This window comes from Onychomys torridus, chromosome 8 (assembly GCF_903995425.1).
Source record: "Onychomys torridus chromosome 8, mOncTor1.1, whole genome shotgun sequence".
In the NCBI taxonomy this organism is placed as follows: Eukaryota; Metazoa; Chordata; class Mammalia; order Rodentia; family Cricetidae; genus Onychomys; species Onychomys torridus.
In genome coordinates this window covers 72,668,233-72,688,099 of record NC_050450.1, presented here as the reverse complement: position 1 = coordinate 72,688,099, position 19,867 = coordinate 72,668,233, and the positions used below count along the sequence as shown (strand labels likewise).

Below are 19,867 nucleotides of genomic sequence, written 5' to 3'. Positions count from 1 at the left end.
GCGGGTCTGTGATTAGGTGAAAGAGTCCCCCTCCTCCCTACACTCGCAAAGCCAGGCTTGTGAATGTCAGATACTTGTAAATATATAGTTAGACCTTCAATTCATTTTCCATAGATAATCCTGCTTTCTAATTTGGTGGGTTGAAAGATAACCCAAAATGAATATAAAGTAAACTAGAAATGAAATACTTTAATCCCTTTCACAGAACTGATATGAAATTGTTATTTGATGGTATTTGCTACATTTGAAGTTCCTCAAAGGGAAAACTATTTTGTCTGGCCTAAGATACATAGTAAGTTTTTGCAGAAGATGAACAAAAATAACTAATATAGAAATCAAATTGCAACTGGGAGTTGCCAATAGATACAGGGTCTTGAAAATAGTTCAATCTCATTCAGAGCTTGATTAGAAATGGAAGAAATGTGAATGCTTTCTTCTATCAAATACTACTGTGTGGTTGGGTGTGAGAGTATTTTAATATCAGGGTCCCAGGGTTTCTTTACCATATTGCCTAGATTTCAGACTGGATCATTCCTTATTTAAAAAACAAAACAAAACAAAACAAAACATTAAATTGTATGCAATTTCCAGTACCGTTTCCTTATTTTGTTAAGACAGAGCCAAGTTTATCTTTCCTGCAGAGAAGGTTTTAGAATAAGCAATATTTCACTGCACTTCTTCGATGGCTTATCTAACTAAGGACTCTCAGGGAGGAATCTGGCATGATTCCTTCAGAAATAAAAATTTAAGAAATACAAGGGAGACTTTGGAAACTCCAAGCCGCTGCAGACAGCGCCTTTCCTTACTGTGCCATCACTGGGTCTGTGTGTTTTCCCCTTTTAGCATTTATATACATTAAATCATAGCTAACATTCATTATAGCCACTACCCAGGAACCCTCCCCCTTAAAGACATTCATTTAACTGAACGTATGCTCATTGGGAAGTGGCATTTTCCTATCAAGGGTACTGAATTATTTAGCAGCTTTATTGTGCTATCTGAGTATTTGATAAGAAATGCTTTAAGAGTTGGGCAGGCGGCATAGATTCAATTCTTCTAACTCCATGGCGGTGGCGGTCTTTTCCCTTGGTGGGCCATTGTGAAACCCAGTGACTATTGGGAACAGGTAGTAAGGCTTAGCAGTCTAATCTGGCTGGACCCAAGGGCCAGGGAAAGAAGAGAAACGGCAGTGGCTGGGTTGCATTCAGGACTGCAGCAGCGCACCTCTGGCCCAGAGGTGCAGGGAACCATTCCTGGAGAGACTGCCAGGAAGGAAGGAAAGGCCCTTTCGTTCCCCTCGCCCCCTCCCACCTGATAGAGAAGCCTCTACACAGCTGAATTTGGCAAGTACTTTTCTTCCCCAGGCCATCTTAAAGTCCCTCCAGACACCTGTAGTTAGGGTTCCAGTTTCAAGGGGCTGCCATCTAAGCTGAGGAAGGATGGACGCAAAGCTTACCTACTCAAACTTCTCCCCATGTTTTGATGCAATGCCATCAAAAGGAGGCAGGTAAATCAGTGAGAACCAGGATTTACCCTGTCAGGGGTCTGAGGCCCAAGGTTGATGTTGCTTAGGAAGAGAGACAAGTCAAAATCTGGCTTCTCTAAACTCTTGAAACTGGTGGTTGTCTCTGACCATTGAAGGGAGGTGTCTAATTTAATCACCTCTGCTGATCCAGGGCTATTCCTGCTACGTTGTAGCTCAGACAGAGGGAGGTGAAGCCAACCCCCTTCCGTCTTTTCTCCAGGGGACAGATTGCTCACCTTTATGCTCCTTCAGACAGCCCATCTGCTCTCCATCCTAGAACACTTAAGGGTTGGAATTTCTTTAGGAAGCATACTGCCCTTTACTGGCCCCTCCCACAACCCACCCTCCATCTCCAACCCCACTGCACCCTAATCTGGAGGCCTTCAGCCGCCTCTCAAGAAACTGGAACTCATCTGAGGAAGGAGCTCCAGACCATTTAGTGGTCTCTCCCTTGCCCTGTGCCTCAACTTCCCTTAGTTACACCTTAAGCTCTGGCATTCTTTCTTCTTAGCTCCCCTCCAGGAAGAAGATTCCTGGGGTAGGGAAGCAGGGGAGACAATTCTGTGGAGCCTAGGATATGTGTGGCAAGAGCAGAGTGTTCTTGACTCCTTCCTAAAAATGTGTCTCAAGTCAGGGGCAGCCGAGACAGGAGAGGGAGAGTTGGTAAGTAGGCCGATGGCACCTTATGCTCCGGTTTGCTCAGCATGGCAGACCACAAATAGGCCAGCAGTGTCCTGTATGTAGAACAGTTACAAGATGGTCTCTGCCCTGCTACCGTTTCCACCTTTCCACTTAACTCCTTTCTCTTTACCTTTAAGGGCAGGTTCTCAGTGCCTGAAATAGCAAGGGAAGAGGATCTGGAAGACATAATTTACTAAATGTGGGGTGGGAGAACATTTTTTGTTCTTTATGCCCAAGGCAATGGCACCTTGTAGTGGACAGAGGAACACATTTTTGAGCATGGAGGCTCTAATACAGGCACATGACTGCAATCCCAGAGGGTACGCTTAAAAATAAGTCCTCTAAACTACTGAGTAATACAAAGATTTTCTTTGCCTGGGTCTCTGTCTGGTCTGACATTCTTTGCTCTCCATGTCTGAAAGGCTTTATCCTAAGACAGTCTCTGTTTCTCTTTTGTAGCCCTGGTCATGTTCACTCGAGAGCCACTTAGGACAGGGACATGGGACAGGCTACACTAAAGAAGTAATCTCTTATTGCCTGAGTCTGAAGACTCTGAGTCAGGGGTTGTCTTCCCGTGGGTTCCACTGAGAAGCTACCAGTTGTTTACATTGGTCTGCTTTGGGATCCATACTTAAGAAACGGTACTGAGCTAGGGATGTAGAACTGGAAGAGTTCCTGCTTAGCATGCACAAACTTCTGGGTTTAGTCCCTAGCACTGAATGAACAGGGTGTAGTGGCACATGCCTGTAATCCCCATGGAGGCAGGAAGATCGAGGAATTCAAGATCATCTTCAGCTTCATAGTGTGTTGGAGGCCAGCCTGGCTAGAGACTTGGTCTCAATGGACAAACAGGTGCGAGCTATGCTCACAGTGTATTACTCATGTCTTTTTGTTTTTTCCAAGACAGGGTTTCTCTGTATAGCCTTGGCTGTCCTGGAACTCACTCTGTGTAACCTTGGCTGCCCTTGAAATCAAAGAGGTCCGTCTATCTCTGCCTCCCAAGTGCTGGGACTAAAGGTGTATGCCACCACCAGGCCTTCTCCTGTCTTTTTTTTTTTTTTTTTTTTTTAACTGGATTTTTGTTTTGTTTTGTTTTGTTTTTTTGAGACGGGGTTTCTCTGTGTAGTTTTGGCACCTGTCCTGGATCTCACTCTGTAGACCAGGCTGCCCTCGAACTCAGAGATCCACCTGCCTCTGCCTCCTGAGTGCTTGGATTAAAGGCGTGCACCACCACCGCCCAGCTTTTACTGGATTTTATTTTATTTTATTATTATTTTTTTTTGGTATCATTTCTGTTTACAGCAGATTCTAGGTCTCCATGGAAGACCTCCAACATATAACAGGCCACTTTATACTCAAATTTGTCATTCCTCAGTTCTTGTTTGCTGCCCTTCTAGGCTGATCTCTGTGTGGAGAATCTAACTTACACATCCTGTATTTCACCTAGCAGTGCCTGCCACGTAGTGGGCAGTCAAGGAATGCTCCATGAAGGAAAGAGAATGTAAAGTGATTGCATAATTCATGTGTCTGGGTGCAATTAAATTTATCTCATTAAGGTCTTTATATTTTGAGTCTAACCATCTAATGCTAGAACTGAGTGAAGGGTTTCTCTTCTGCATTTGCTCATCAGTTGCGGGGGGGTCTCAGTCACTCCATCTTTGAACAGTAAAGCTATTAATATCGAGGAGTGTGTAGTAGAGTAATTCTAACCCCAGGCTCCCTTTCGCTCGCCCAGGCAAGGGGGTACAAAGAAGCTACAAAAAACCGATCTTGATTTGAGGTACAACCTTCGCGGTTCCTAATTATTCCTATTAATAAAGATCGCACTTGGCCGCACACTTACACATGCAGGCCTCTCAGATCCTGACTGCCTAGAGTTGAAAGGTGTGTGCCCGGCCCCAGGCTCCTCCACACTAGGAAAAGCCCTGTTTTGAAACCCAGTCTGTGCTTGCTCGAGTACCTGAGGTTCGAGAGGCTCATCCTTTACTCCTTTCACAAATCAGCCGGCCACCAGGAGCCACAAGTACATTACTCTTCATCCCTAAACCAACCTCGCACAAAGCCTGAGGCGTTATTTTGTGCTTAGGGGACCCTGGAAGCTCGAAACGCAATCAATGGTCCTCACTCGAGGCGGTCACGTGCCCTTGCGCGCTCCCGCGCCAGCAGCCGCGCTCCCGGGAACTCTGGCGCACGCGCGTTAGGCCGGCTGCCATTTCCCCCGCCCCTCCGGGTTCCGCCCGCCTGCGTCTCCAGCCTAGCAACGCCTGGGACGACGCGAGGCCCCGCCCCGCCGGCGCGCGCCTCCCGGAAGTTGCCGACCCTGGAGCTGAACGCCCGCTCCGACGCTCTCTGTTTGGGGTGCGGAGTAGCGTCCGGCTCGGGGTTCCCGGGCCGGAGCGTCGGCGCGGGCTCGGGCTGCACGTTCACGAGCGCAGCGCCGACTGTGACCTGGTGACCATGGCGGGGCCGCAGCCCTTGGCTCTGCAGCTGGAACAGTTGTTGAATCCGAGACCGCGTGAGGCGGATCCTGAGGCCGACCCGGAGGAGGGTGAGGCCTGACTGGGGCCGGCCACGTGTGGAGCACTGGGCCCCGCTTCCAGTGGGCCGGGGCGGGCAGCTGGCCCTCGGGCCTGCTCTCCTTCCCTTGGCTCTGAGTTGTGTCTCTCGGGAGGGTTGACCCCAGGAGGGGGTGGAGGGTGACCCGGGCTGTAAAGGTGCCTTCCAGACTTTGGGGGTGGGCGGGACACACGGACTTGCAGCCGACTGGCAGTCGTTTGGGATGCCCTTTTCTGGTAGTACCTTAGAAAGGAGGAAGAAGTCTGCCGAGTTTCAGGTTTTTGTGTGTTTAAAAACTGACCCGCCTCTAGAAACTTGCTTCGAGAATGAAGAAGTAGGATTCTCTGGTGCTGTTTAAGCATGTTTAGACATTGGCCCACGTTCCGGCTGATTCTCCATAAGCCTGTTCTGAGACTAGCTGGGAGTAATTGTGCTTTAGAGTTGAGTCAGAGAGTTGTGGGGAAGGAGTTAATAGAAGAGGTAGGAGTCCTGGTGCAGACATATCAGCTGAGGAAACGGGGACTTGTTTAAGCCAGGGTAAGTGAAGCCATCTGGGGGCGTGGGGTGACTGTCATACATTGAGGAAGAATTAAGGTCCGCAGGCATGTAGCTGACATACTTGGGGCCCTGGATTTAATCTTCAGAACCTCCAAAAAAGAAAAAAGAAACAAATAAAACCATGACGGAAAAGGAAGAATCGGACTAGATTTATAGGATCCAAGGCATAGGAACAGTCTCCTAGTAGATGCAGGGAGTTAGCTTTCTATTCAGAAACAGAGAGCAATATGATGGCAGTCTCCCTAGAAACCAGAAATAAATTCCCTATTCCTGTAAGGTAGTGGAAATTCTGTAGAGGACACTTAATGAATTGAGGGCTGGGGAATGTAGCCCAGTTGGTAAGAGTACTCACCAAGCATAGAAAGATGAGATGTGTGTGGGGTTGAAATTGTTTAACTGGGTTCCTATTAAAGTTTTTTTTTTTTTTTTTAAAACAAAACAAAACAAAACACCTAAGATTCTGTTTTCCTCCCTTCCCCACAGCCACTAGAGCCAGAGTGATTGACAGGTTTGACGAAGGGGAAGAGGAGGAAGATAATCTGGCAGTGAGTAGCATTAGAAAATTGGCATCATCCTCCCTTTTGGACACAGACAAAAGATATTCTGGCAAGACCACTTCTAGGAAAGCTTGGAAAGAAGACCATTGGGAGCAGACTCTGCCAGGTTCATCTGGTGAGTAGACATACTCACAGGAAATCCTTCTTTTGCCCTAGTTTTATAGGGTTAAACGGTTTTGTTTCTGGATGCTTTCTGGAAATCTGTGTGTGTCTCCTTATTTTAGGAGAGACACTGGGTTTGATACTAGGAAGGGCCTTAGAGGTCACCACTTCACTTTAAAAGAATCCTAAAACCCAGCTAGATGTGCTCCTGTTATCTCAGAACTAGGGGAGACTGAAGCAGAAGGACCAGAGTTTAAGGCTGGGCTACATAGTTCTGTACTAGCATGTGCTACATCTGAGATCCTGTCTCAAAAGAACAAACAAAAAGAAACCTAAAACTCAAGAGTTACCAAGTTCAGATTTATGGCTCACCCTAAAATGAGTGGGAAAAAAAGGGCAAGGCATACTAGGTATTGGCAGGGCTATGTGTTTAAAAAAAAAAGGCCAGGTGGTAGTGGTGCACACCTTTAATCCCAGCACTTGGGAGGCAGAGCTAGGCGGATCTCTCTGAGTTTGAGGCCAGCCTTGTCTACAGAGTGAGATCCAGGAAAGGCTCTAAAACTATACAGAGAAACCCTGTCTCAAAAAAGGCCAAAAAGAAAGTTATTGCTTTTATATTTTGACCCTTTTTGTTTCTCAGGTCTTATATTGATTCTCTGTGTATTAGTTATTCATGGAACTGACCTTTTGTTATTATAAAAAAAAATAACAATGCTTCTATCTTTCTAGAGAAAGAATTTAGGATGTGAGCTTATAGTTTTAAGCAATAGGAAGTTTCTCAAGATGGAAGAAGTTTCTGGATATGGATATTGAGAAGATGCCATCTATTTTCTTTTAGGAAGGTCAACACTGATAATATCCCAGGAACTACCATTCAGGTTATGATGTGTTTGATTCAGTCCTTGATGTAGTTCTAGGAGCTTAACAGACTAGAGACTTTGAAGAGGGCCAATCTATGAGACATTATGATTATATTTATTGAGTTTTCACCATGTGCCAGCCACTGAAGTTAGTTCTGAGAGCCTGGGACACAGTCCCCCCCAAATATTACCATAATGTCTGCAGAGGTAGTCCAGTGATTAAGAGCACTTTTGGGATCCAGGTTAGATTCCCAGCACCCACATGGACGCTCATAACCATCCATGACTCCAGCTCCTCTGCAGGCACCAGAGCTGCACATACGAAGGCACAAAACGCTCAGACATAAATACAGCTTTAAAAAAGTAAAAAACATTACCATCATTATCATCTGACCCTTTCCAGTAGCCCAAGAAGTTGATATTATTTATCCTCATTTTACAAATAGGAAAGTGAAGGGCTAATTGATTAAGTAAAAGTGATATATCTGCTAAGTAGAAAGAAGAGCCAGAATTCACATAAAAGCGGGTTGACTCTAATGTCTACACTGTGTTGTATGAAAATTTCTTAATTTGAAAAATGGTTAAACTTAAAGGGTTGTTCTACTGGTTTTTCACTTAGCTTCTGTGTTTTTAATTTTGACAGCATGTCTGAGACTTTTTAAATTTAAGGGTGTATATGTGTGCCTGTATTTTATTTTATTTATTTTCTCTTGAGGCAGTGTCTTGAAGGGTCTGGAGTCACACACCTTTAATCTCAACACTTGGGAGGCAGAGGCAGGTGGATCTCTGAGTACAAGGCCAGAACATAGCAAGTTCCAGCCACTGTTAACAGTAAGACCTGTCTCCCCCCAAAACAAAAACAAACAATTAGGACAGAGTCTTACCATGTCTTTCTGGTTAGCCTGGAACTTGCTATGTAGACCATGCTGGAATTAGAGGTAAGGACCACTATATCCAGCAAGTTTAGGTATATTTCTTGGAAGAAGTACTGAAGACTTAACGTTTTCGTAAACTCTTTATTTCACTTGGTTATTGCTAACTTGTTTGCTGTGTTCCATAATCATGCTTGTTATAGGTTTCCTGCAGAAGAGGTTAGATGAGTAGTACCACATCTCTAAATGTCAGGTGGTGATGCAAGCCTAAGCAAAGCCAGAAACTGGAACTGGCACTCACCAGCTGTAAGATTCAGTTTAGACTCCTTCCCGGGGACAGCAGGAATTTTTAGCAACCCTCTAGGTTCATGTACCTCCGCTTCCCCACTTCCTCTTGTAGTCTATACTTTAGTTCCTTTCCTTACCTCTTCTCAGTTTGATTAGCTGTTTCTTATACTTCATAAGTAAATTTGTAATGTTTCCACATAAACCATCTCTAACCTTTTCCTGAAGGTCAGGTGGTTCCTTTTCTTCTTTCAGGCAGGGTGGGGATTAGAGTGTGGGGAGGAAACAAGAACTCATTATGTAGTCCTAGTGGGCCTGAAACACAGAAAGCTGGTCTTGAACTTGCTTTGACTCTACTGCTTCCACTTCCAAATGCCAGGATTACAGGTGTGTTGCTGGACCCCACCCGACCCACTCCCCAACATTCTTGAATAGGGGAGTGAGATTTGAGAAATAATAGATGGGAAAAATAGAGACATAGACACACAAGAAAAAGACAGAGAACAGGATAGCTTTGGAAGGGTTTTGTCAATACCACAGCAGCCCTGAGTTTATTTCTTTTTTCTTTTTTTTTTTTAAGATTTATTTATTTATTGTGTATACAATATTCTGCATGCCAGAAGAGGACGCCAGATCCCATTACAGATGGTTGTGAGCCACCATGTGGTTGCTGGGAATTGAACTCAGGACCTCTGGAAGAACAGCCAGTGCTCTTAACCGCTGAGCCATCTTTCCAGCCCCTGAGTTTATTTCTTAGGGCCTTTGTATACCCAAAGCAGGGGAGGCAAAAAGGCCACCCATCTCAAGGACACCATGGTTCAAGGTACAGACAAGGGTAAACACCTCTTTAATTCTCAAGATACCTGATAACCACGCCTTTGTCCAAACATCCTATTATCCAGCCTAAAAGGGGTAAAGACAAGCTTGAACTTTGACCTTGAGTCAAGATGGAAACAAGCCACAAGCTGAAATCATTGTGGGCTCCCACAGTGTGTGCTAGTGTGGTAACTTTTCTATATACTATCTATTGATGATGTTGTAATGTATTATTGGCATGTCTATCTAACACTCCCATAAGACAATGAACCCCTAAGGCAATGAACTACTCTCCACAGGTATCCTAGGTTCATTTCTTTTGCTATGATAAAAATAGTTTGGCAAAAGGCAACTTAGGGAAGAGTTGGGTTTATTTCAGTTTATAATTCTGGATTTTAGTTCATTATAGCAGAGACATCACCGTGGCAGGAGCTTTGGTAGCAGCTGGTCATATCATATTCAGGTCAAGGGTAAAGAGAGAATGAATGTATCTTTACTTGTTTGCTCTCAGTTATCTCTCTCTCTCTCTCTCTCTCTCTCCTGTCTTACACTGTTAGGACCCTCTGCCTACAGTGGTCTAGGTCTTTCTATATCAGTTAACAATTGAAAGTATGTCTACAGATCAACCTGGTCTACATAATTCCTCAATTAAGACTTTCTTCCCAGAGGTGAGCATGGTGGTGTATGCTTCTTTAATACCTGTACTCAGGAAACAGGCAGATGTGTCTCTAAGTTTGAGGTCAGCCTTGTCTACCAGGAATATATACTGAGACCCTGCCCCCCATACCAAAAAAAGGACTTTCTTCTCAGGTGATCTTAGCTTGTATCAGATTGACAGTTAAAACTAACCAACACAATTGACCCCTTAACAACTTAACATATAGACACATCACTTTAAGGCATAACTTGATGCATGTTGTTCCTAAAGTCTTATATTAGTATTATAAAAGACAATCCAACTTGAAAAAAGCCCTCAAAAATCTTTAAAAATACCAACACTTTAAAGTCCAAAGTCTTTTAACGCTGGTCTTCTATAATAAAATAAACAAGTTACAGATATTAAAACCCATTTTTAGTCTTGATAGCCGGTACAAGATATAGGTACTTGCTATTTGTGTGTGTTTGGAATAGCTAATGATACATTTTTTTTCAGATGTAGCTTTGGGAAGACTGGTCTAATTCCAAAACACCAGTTGAAATGTTTCATTTATTTATTTATTTTTACATTTTATTTATTTTTCTGAGACTACTGTGTAGTCCTGGCTGGTCTAGAACTCATTATGTAAACCAGGTTGGGCTTGAACTCCAAGCAGTCCTGCTGCTTGACCCTCCTGAGTACTGAGGTTATATGAGCCACCATAGCTGGCATGAAGTTCTTTCAAAGCACTTTTTGTTCTTTCCTGCACGGTACCTTTTGTGTCTGTGTCGTCTTCACTAGATTGCTTTAGGTTGGATTCATGTTCTGTTTGTCTTTGTTTCCCCTTATCATTTTAGAGACAGTAAATATATAGTGTTTGTTTAGTTGAATAGAGCCCAATAACATGTTTGCTTTCATAGTAGATGCCACAGTTCATTAATGGAAATGAAAGATGTGGCCTGTTATTTTTCTCTAGGTAAACCCCTGCTCCCTCTTTTTTTCCCTTATGATTTAGACAAAGAAATATCTGATGAAGAAGGATCTGGAGATGGAGATTCAGAGGGCCTGGGCCTGGAGGAATCTGAGGAGGAGGAGCAAGAGGAGGAGGAGGAGCTAAGTGTTACTGAGGAAGAGGATGCTGACAACGATCTGGAGAACAGTTTTGCGCAGAAGAAGGGCAGAAGGCTTTCTGCAGAAAAGCCAGGCTTCAGTTTCCAGAGCATTAGTGATTTTGAGAAATTTACAGAAGGAATGGATGACCTTGGGAGCAGTGAGGCAGAGGAAGAGGAAGAGAGTGGCATGGAAGAAGGAGATGTTGAGGAAAACATAGAAGGCGAGAGTGAAGAAGACAGGGAAGAAGACAGGGAAGAAGGCAGGAACAGTGAAGATGATGGCGTGGTGATGACCTTCTCCAGTGTCAAAGTTTCTGAGGAAGTGGAGAAAGGAAGAGCTGTGAAGAATCAGATAGGTGCGTGTGTGCTTTTGCTACTTTCTTGTTTTTCAGAGTTTCTGCATTAATCGGCTTTTTGGTTTTGGTGGTTCTGTTTCTCCAGTGCCTTTCTAATTAGTCAGTGACATACCTCACTTTATTCAGAGGCCTGCACCGCAGTTCTTGTTTCATGCTTAGCAGGCTCTGCTCTAGTCCTTGTGGAAGATTGAAGAGGAGCATATCCTCTCCTTCTGTCAGGTCTCCTAGCAAGTATTCCCATCCAAGAGAATTTATTTTCTAGAATGAAGGATGTTTCTGTGGCATGAATATCATAGTGCGTGCTGCTTAGACATTGGTGCTGCTCCCTCTCTCCTCAGTCCCCAGCCCAGAAAGAGTCCTGACCCAGAGAAAAGCCTCTCTTTTACTTTTTCTTCAGCATTGTGGGACCAGCTCTTGGAAGGAAGGATCAAACTACAGAAAGCTCTGTTGACTACCAACCAGTTGCCTCAACCAGATACTTTTCCAGTCTTCAAGGACAAAGGAGGCCCAGAATTTGCCAGTGCTCTAAAAAATAGTAAGAATACTCGTATCGTTTTGGGGTATACTGAGTTGGATGTAAAAAACTAAGATTTTTAATTTTAGTAATACTTTAATGTAGAATATTGGTGTCAATGATTTGTTTATACTTGATCTTATCCAAAAAGCCAAATAATCAGTAATTCTTTTAAAAATAGCAGCATTATCAAATGAAGACAATTTTGAAATGGATCAGCTTGAGTCATGTCTGTTTCACAATATCATTTGACATCCTTCCCTTGGCTTTTTGAATTACTTCTTAAATTCTTTTTTGTTCTTGTTTTTTTCCAGACAGAATTTCTCTGTGTAGCTCTGGCTGCCTGGAACTTTCTCTGTAGACCAGGCTGGCCTTGAACTCAGAGATCTGCCTGCCTCTGCCTCCTGAGTGCTGGGATTAAGGGTGTGCGCCTCCACTCCTAGCTGAATTACTTCTTAAATTTTAGTGAAAACTATTTGAAAACCTATAGGTATAGAACAAGAGGGAGAGAATGAGTAATGAAACTCGGTCCTTATGCTGGTTGTGTCATGTGCTTACAGGATATGATCCTCTGTTAGGGCTGTAGAAACAAGTTAAATATTATTCCTATCTTTCCTTTGGGTAACAAAGAATGTGGAAAAAGACTGACTACAGGGGAAGAATACATTTTGGAAGAGAATTACTGAGCTATAAACTCAAAGAATTCTAGAAAGAAAAAGAATTTAGAGGTTACTTGGTTCCTAATTCCTTCACTTTACAGATGAGAAAACCAGAGACAGTGGCTCACCCAAAGTGCTCCTGAGCAGCAGATGTAAAACTCCAGCTTTCCTTCTTCTTAGACAGGAGTCTTCCTCCAACAATATTGCCTCCTGTGTGTCCAGTGGCACCAAAGTGCCAGGGCAGAGGGAAACATGTGCCCTGGTTGGCATGGTTATTCCTAACTTGTACGCTGAGATGTTGTTTCCATTTGCATTTTCAAACTTAAAAGCTGAGCACTGCCTGTAGTCCTGGTTATTTTGGAGCTGAGGCAGGAGTATTCCTTGTGCCTAGTGATTTAAGGGCATGCTGAGCAAGTAACATTGTCAGATTACCCACCACCAAACAAAAATCAAAACCAACAATAATGAAAACCAAAATGTAACTGTTTTAGTTAGGGTTTCTATTGCTGTGAAGAGACATCATGACCACCACAACTGTTACAAGGAAAACATTGAATTGAGGGGGTTTGCTTACAGTTTCAGAGGTTCAGTCTGTTACCATCACGACACGGAGCATGGAGGCATGTGGGCAGACATGGTACTGAGAGTCCGACATCTCGTAGGCAACAGGAAGTCAACTGAGACACTGGGCAGTATCCTGAGCATAGGAAACCTCAAAGCCCACCCCCACAGTGACACACTTCCTCCAACAAGGCCATACCTACTCCAACAAAGCCACGCCTCCTAATAGTGCCACTCTGTATAAGATTATGGGGGCCAATTACATTCAAACTACCACAGTAACCCTTTATAGTATAGAGTTAGATTTGAAAGAGAAGTGAGGACATCTGGCTTGGTACTGCCTCTAAATAGGATCACTTGAAAACAATTCAGGTTGCATATGTGCAGCTTTGAAGACTTCCTTTTTTGAGACAGGGTCTTATTGTGTAGACCAGGCTGGCCTCGCAGAAATCTACCTTCCACTTCCCCCGTGCCAGGATTAAAGGCATGCACCACCACTCCTGGCATAAGCATTTCTTTTGTAGAAGACTGTGGTAGAATGACTTCCTGTGGACAGTGTTTAGTTTTGTGGCCTGCCATACTCAAAGTTCGTTTTCTGTGAAATCTGGGCAACCTTTCAAGAATACTCCAGTGTGTGTTGTAAGGTCTTCAAAAGAAGAAGAGAAACCACCTGACCCCCTCTCCTGGCTTTCTCCCTCAATACACACGTGTTCTTTCTTTTTTAGATTTTTGGAGCACTTGTTTGCTATTTTTAGTGATCTAGTACCCTCATTTCTGAGGGTGCCTTCGGATGAGACCTAAACTGTTCTAGATTAAATGTCATAAACTTTTTTTTCTCAAGACAGTCTTTTTGTAACATCTCTGGCTGTCCTAGAACTCACTCTGTAGACCAGGGTGGTCTTGAACTCACAGACATCCACCTGCTTCTGCCTCTTGAGCGCTGGGACTAAAAGCGTGTGCCACCACTGTCAGGCTACTTTAAACATTTTACAGTAAGGTCTTTCCATTTTACTACTCACTAGTCTTCTTGCCTGAATCTTTATAAACACTCATTTTAAAACATAGATATTTCTTGGTTAGCATCTGTCTTAGTTTGGGTTTCTATTGCTGTGAAGAGACACCATGACCACAGCAACTCTTATAAAGGAAAACTTAATTGAGGTGGCAGCTTATAGTTTTAGAGATTTAGTCTGTTATCATCATGGGGGAGAGCATGGCTGTTTGCATGCAGATGTGGTACTGGAGAAAGAGCTGAGAGTTCTACACCTTGCAGGTAACAGGAAGTCTGAAAATCATAGTGAGGAAAGTTTGAGCAAAAGAGACCTCAAAGCCCACCCCCACTGTGACACACTTCCTTCAACAAGGCCACACCTCCTAATAGTGCCACTTCCTTTGGGGATCATTTTCTTTCAAATCACCACAGCATCACATAGTTAATTTCTTTAGTCTCTTGAATGTTACTTTAATTCTGCTTTATAACACTTCTGATCTTTCTAATTTTTTGCACTTAACCATTTGACTCCTCCTGGTGAACTTCAGTCATTCTGACAGATATCTATTAGTCTGACAATGTAGGTTGTGATAGAAGAAGGAGAAGGAAGGAGTAGTCGTTTGGTATTACGTTCTGAGAGGATGAGGAGCTAATAACCAGACTTTCTGTGCTTTTGGAGGTAGCCAGTTTTTGTTTGCTTCCATCATCCTATGACAGTATGACTTAATATGCTATATATACCCGTCTGGGTAGTTTTCATAACAACTCCTCCAGTATATTGTTCTGAGTAACCAGTTTATGTAGCTCTATTACAGCTGGTGTGAAACAGGCTGAATTCATAACCAATTCCAGGTCAAACAGTAGAATTTAGGAATTTACTCTTTTTAATTGAGTCTTACTCACTTTGCTTTTGTATATTCATTCATTCATTCATTCATTCATTCACTCATTCATTCATTTACAAGTCTCACTGAATAATCCTGGCTGGCTTGGGTTACTATATAGATCAGGCTGGTTTCAAACTCTGATCTACCTGCCCTTTCCTCTTGAGTGTTGGGATTAAAGACATGAGCTATCATGCCTGGTCTGCTTAATCTTATAGAGCAGTTAAAGTTAAACTGCCTAGGTTTGTTTGTTTAATTTTAGACAGGTCTCATTACCCTAGCCTGGCTTTGGAATACTTGTGTAGTGGAAGATAACCTTGAACTCCTAATTCTCCTGTCTCCACCTCATGCTGGGATTAATCTTTCTACCTGTTTTTTTTTTTCCTTTGAGACAGTGTCTCATGTACCCAGGCTATCCTCCAACTTGCTTTGTAGTTAAGGATAGCCTTGAACTTTGATCCTCCTGACTACATCTCCCCAGTATCAGGGGTATAGGCATGTATGCTACCAAATACCCCTAACACCACCCTCAGCAGTTGATTAGCTCTGTGGTCTTGGGCAGGTTACATCATAGTAAGATAGGGATAATATGGTTGTGAGCGTTAAAGGACATAATCATTGTAAAGCATCATAATTGTACAATGTCTGGCACACATCCCACTGTAACAGTTAGATACCAGGGTTATCTTTTTCTGTTGAAAGATCGATATTGGCAGTGTTCAGCTATGTGAATGGTGAATTGTTATATCTATCATCCCCACTGTCTTCAGTGTTTTTATAATCTTATTAGTATTCAGAATCCCTATGTAGTTTAAACTAACTGTTGTGTAGTGTCATAGTCTACTGTAATACTTATAAACTTTGGCCTTTTAGATTGCTATGGGAAGGTTTCTAGTGATTTCCTTATTGCCTTGCAGAAGAATTCAATGAAGTATTTTCTTTTTTAATATTTAAGGTGTGTGTGAGTGCATGCGTGTGTGTGAGAGAGAGAGAGAGAGAGAGAGAGAGAGAGAGAGAGAGAGAATGAAAACATGTAAGATGGAACAAACAATCACATGTGTATACATTCTACAACCTGTATGTGGAGGTCAGAGAACTTTGTGGAGTAACTTGTCTCCTATATTTATGTGGTTTCAGGCCATCAGACTTTCAATAAAATACTTTTACCTGCTGAGCCATCTCACTGGTCTAACATTGAAGTATTTTTCTTGGGCTTTGGTGACGCCAAATATACTGCTTAGATTCTCCTACCTTTCTGATCTCTTCATAAACTCTTTAAATATATATATATATGTATATATATATATATATATATATCTCATATATATGATTTTTAATTTTTAAAATTATGTGTGCGCATTTGTGCACATAAATGCAGGTATCTCTGGAGGCCAGAAGAGGGCATCAGATCCCCTGGCTGGAGTTAGAGGCAGTTGTGAGCTACCTTACTTGGGTGCTGGGAACTGAACTCCAGTCCTGCAAGAGTGCTGAGCATTCTTTACTTTTGAGACATCTCTCCAACCCTTCAAGTTCCTCTCTCTCTACCAATATAGGCAGTGAATATAGGATTCTGTCCTTAGGTTGTGGGTTGTATATGCTTATTATGTGTTGTCCTTGTACCATTATTTACTCTCTGAGTCTTCCTGATAGCTTTTTTTTTTCTGTAAAGATTTATTTATTTATTATGTAGACAGTGAGTGTTCTGCCTGCACCAGAAGAGGGCACCAGATCTCATTACAGATGGTTGTGAGCCACCATGTGGTTGCTGGTTATTGAACTCAGGACCTTTGGAAGAGCAGCTAGTGCTCTTAACCTTTGAGCCATCTCTCTAGGTGGATGAATTATACAAACTACATTATGTACATAACCTATATTACAGTAGGAAGGTGAGCACAGTGAGCCCCCATTTAATATCTCTGGCTGAAGTAGTTAACCCATGCCAATCTATTTATTGATTTATTTGAGACAAAGATTCTCTATGTAGTTCTGGCTGTTCTGGAACTTGCTCTGTAGACCAGGCTGGCCTCTGACTCAGAGATCTCCTGCCTCTGCTTCCTGAGTGCTGGGATTAAAGGTGTGCACCACCACTGCCTGACTGAAACTCATGCCAGTCTTAACTGCATCTGTCTTTATACTGACAACTTCTTTCTTCGGGACCATTGTGAAGCAAATAATGTATGTCCTCATTTTCTCAATAAATCTTTTAGTGTGCATGCCTAAAAGATAAGGATTTAAAATTTTTTTAAAAGATTTATTCATTTTATGTGTGAGTGTTTTGCCTGCATGTATTTATGTGCACCACGTGCATACTTATTACCTTTGGAGGCAGGAAGAAGGCATTAGATTTACTGGAACTGGAGTTATATAAGGTTGTGAGCCACAATGTGGATGCTGGGAATCAAACCTAGGTCCTCTGCAAAAGTAACATGTGCACTTAACCACTGAACTGTCTCTTCAGCTCTAAAAATCTTATTACTAGCTAGATGTGGCCACCACCTTTAATCCCAATGGATCTCTGAGTTCCAGGTCAGCCTGGTCTATGTAGCAAGTTCCAGGACAGTCAGGCTACATAATGAGACACTGTCTCAAAAAACCAATATTGTAACCATTATTCCACATAAAAATATTTGCAAGTTTGTTAACAGTACTAGGAAATGAAGGGCCTTCTGCATGCTACCAAGTGTTCTGCCACTGAGCTTTATCTTAGCTGGGCATTTAATTTTTAACAAGAATGGCTGACTTGGATAGATGGGAGAATTGAGAGCATTTCTGTAACAGGCACTCTGTTGTCTTCCCAGAGTTTGCTATACAGCTTTAAATGAAGTGATTATAAGAAAGCTAAACTTTAACCATAGTAAGTTGACCTTTTAGTTAAACGCATGTTATTAATGTGTTTAATGAGATGCATTACAAACTACAGTGAGTACCATGTTTCATTACAGGTCTAAAATGCAATATCATTAAAGACCTTTAATAGAAACAATGGTTGACATTTTGATATTTTCCATAAGCAAAACACCAGGAATACATATAATGTAATGTAAATGTAGAGGAACTGTTAGAATTTTTTACTTGTCTAAGAGTTTAAAAGCAAATTCTACTGTTAGGAAGGTATGTTTTCTTTGTTCCCTTCATTTTCCTACTTCTTATTTATAGTCACCTCCCTCATTGTTCTGTGGCCTTTTTCGCAAGACCCTCAATAATTTTGACTTGAATAGATTTTTGTTTTATTTTGCTTTTTGAAACAGGGTCTGACTATATAGCGCTAGTTGTCCTGCAACTGGCTGTGTAGACCAATTTGGCCTTGAACTCAAAAAGATCTGACTCTGCCTCCTGAGCGCTAGGATTAAAGGCGTGCACCACATTCTGCTGAATAGACTAGCAGTTTTTTTGTTATTGTTATTGCTTTGTTTTTAATTTAAATATCCTTTTGAAATTTTTTTTTTTTTTTTTTTTTTTTTTTGGTTTTTCAAGACAGTTTCTCTGTGTAGCCGTGGATGTCCTGGAACTAACTCTATAGACCAGGCTGACCTTGAATTCACAGAGATCTACTTGCCTCTTCCTCCAAAGTGCTGGGATTAAAGGCCATGTGCCACCACCTCCTGGCTGAAGTTTTATTTTTACTACATATATTTATAATTGTGTCTATGAGTATATAGGTGTACCCTGTGTGTGTAGTACCCGTAGAGGTCAGAAGAGAACGTTGAATCTCTTGGGACTGGAGTTATAGATGGTTGTGAGCCACCATGTGGGTGCTGGGAAAGAGTACCTCTGAAAGAGCAACAAGTGTTCTTAATGGATGAGTCATGCCTCCAGCCCCACAGACTAACATAGTTAATACTAATTTGACTGTAGCACTTAGGCAATGGCATTTTCTTGGCGCTGGGCAGATGGCTCAGCAAGTGGAGGTGCCTGCCACCTGGCCTGCCACCCTGAGTTCAGTCCCTGGATCTCCTGAGTGGAGGGAGAGGGGGAGAACTGATGCATTCAGATTGTCCTCTGGCTTCTACATGCATGCTGGGGTGTATGCAGGTACCACTCCAGCAATAAGTAATGTTAAACATTTTAATTAAATGAAAATTTCAAATTTGAATAGACCATAGGTAGCCATGGAATTGTATTAAGCGATATTTTTATTTTATTTTTAGAGTTTTATTTTACTTTTGGTTTTTCGAGACAGGGTTTCTCTGTGTAGCCTTGCTGTCCTAGAAAACCAGACTGTCTGTAGGCCATACTGGCCTAAAACTCAAGAGATCCAACCTCCTCTGCCTCCTGAGTGCTGGGATTACAGGTGTGGGCCACCACCTCCTAGTAAGCTTTGTTTTATGTTTAAGTAGAAAGTGCGTTCACATAGTTCAAAAGATACTAAGGAAAGCTGGTATTGTGGCTCACAACTATAATCCCAGTACTCGGGAAGAAGAGGCTTGCAGATCTCTGAATTCCAGGCTAGCCTGGTATACAGATTGAGTTCTAGTACAGCCAGGGCTGTCTCTAAACACAGTAACAACAACAAAAATAAAATGAAACGCTAAGGATTCTACAGTGAAACGTCTCACCTCTGACTATTTGGTTCCTTGTTCTTTAAGCAGTCAGTATTGTCAATGACACAGACCCTTCTCTTCTGCATACCTTGTTTTTATTTTTAAGTTTAATGATAAATTTTAATAGAATGATGGGAAATCTTACATTTCAAAAATGACTGCTTAATTCAGAAAGTTTTATGGAAATATTTGACAATCATATAAACTTGACATTGAGTGCAGGAGCTCCCCTATCAATTTTATTGTTATTATTATTTTTTGAGATAAACTCATAGCTCATTCGCCTCAAATTTAATGTCTGTGTAGCCAAGGCTGGCCTTGAATTCCTGATCCTCTTGCTTCTGCCTGCCAAATTCTGAGATTACAGGTATGTGCGGCCAAAGCCCTATTGGCTCCACTATTGATATTTCTTTTCCCCCTATCTCCTTCCTTTTCTTCATCTTTCTCTCTCTTTGTTTTATGTGTGTATATACATGTACATGCTTGTGTGAGTGAGTGAACATGTAGCTAGGGATGTCTTTCTTTTTTTTTTTTAATTTTGTTTTTTTGAGACAGGGTTTCTCTGTGTAGTTTTGGTGCCTGTCCTAGATCTCACTCTGTAGACCAGGCTGGCCTCGAATTCACAGAGATCTGCCTGACTCTGCCTCCCGAGTACTGGGATTAAAGGTGTATTCTACCACCACCTGGCTAGGATGACTTTCTTAAGTATTTGTCTACTTTATGTTTTTGAGACAGTGTCTCTCACTGAACCTGGAGCTTCCCCTTTCATTCTGACTAGAGTAACTAGTGAGCCTCTAGAA

General features: G+C 42.3%; 1 protein-coding gene across 2 annotated transcripts in view; it reads left to right on the top strand.

Moving 5' to 3' along the window:
• The first annotated feature begins 4,477 nt into the window (after positions 1 to 4,477).
• Positions 4,478 to 19,867, top strand: part of Aatf (apoptosis antagonizing transcription factor) — a 112,628-nt gene continuing 97,238 nt past the window's right edge. Inside the window, exons 1-4 of one of the 2 annotated variants that reach the window (XR_004945705.1) lie at positions 4,478 to 4,754; positions 5,804 to 5,992; positions 10,465 to 10,917; positions 11,315 to 11,452. Coding sequence is in view for 1 of the 2 variants with exons in the window: in XM_036197905.1 (XP_036053798.1) it covers positions 4,664 to 4,754; positions 5,804 to 5,992; positions 10,465 to 10,917; positions 11,315 to 11,452 (871 nt within the window). In the remaining variant the exon portion in view is untranslated. The remainder of the gene's footprint in view (positions 4,755 to 5,803; positions 5,993 to 10,464; positions 10,918 to 11,314; positions 11,453 to 19,867) is intronic. The other variant, XM_036197905.1, reaches the window with a different exon arrangement.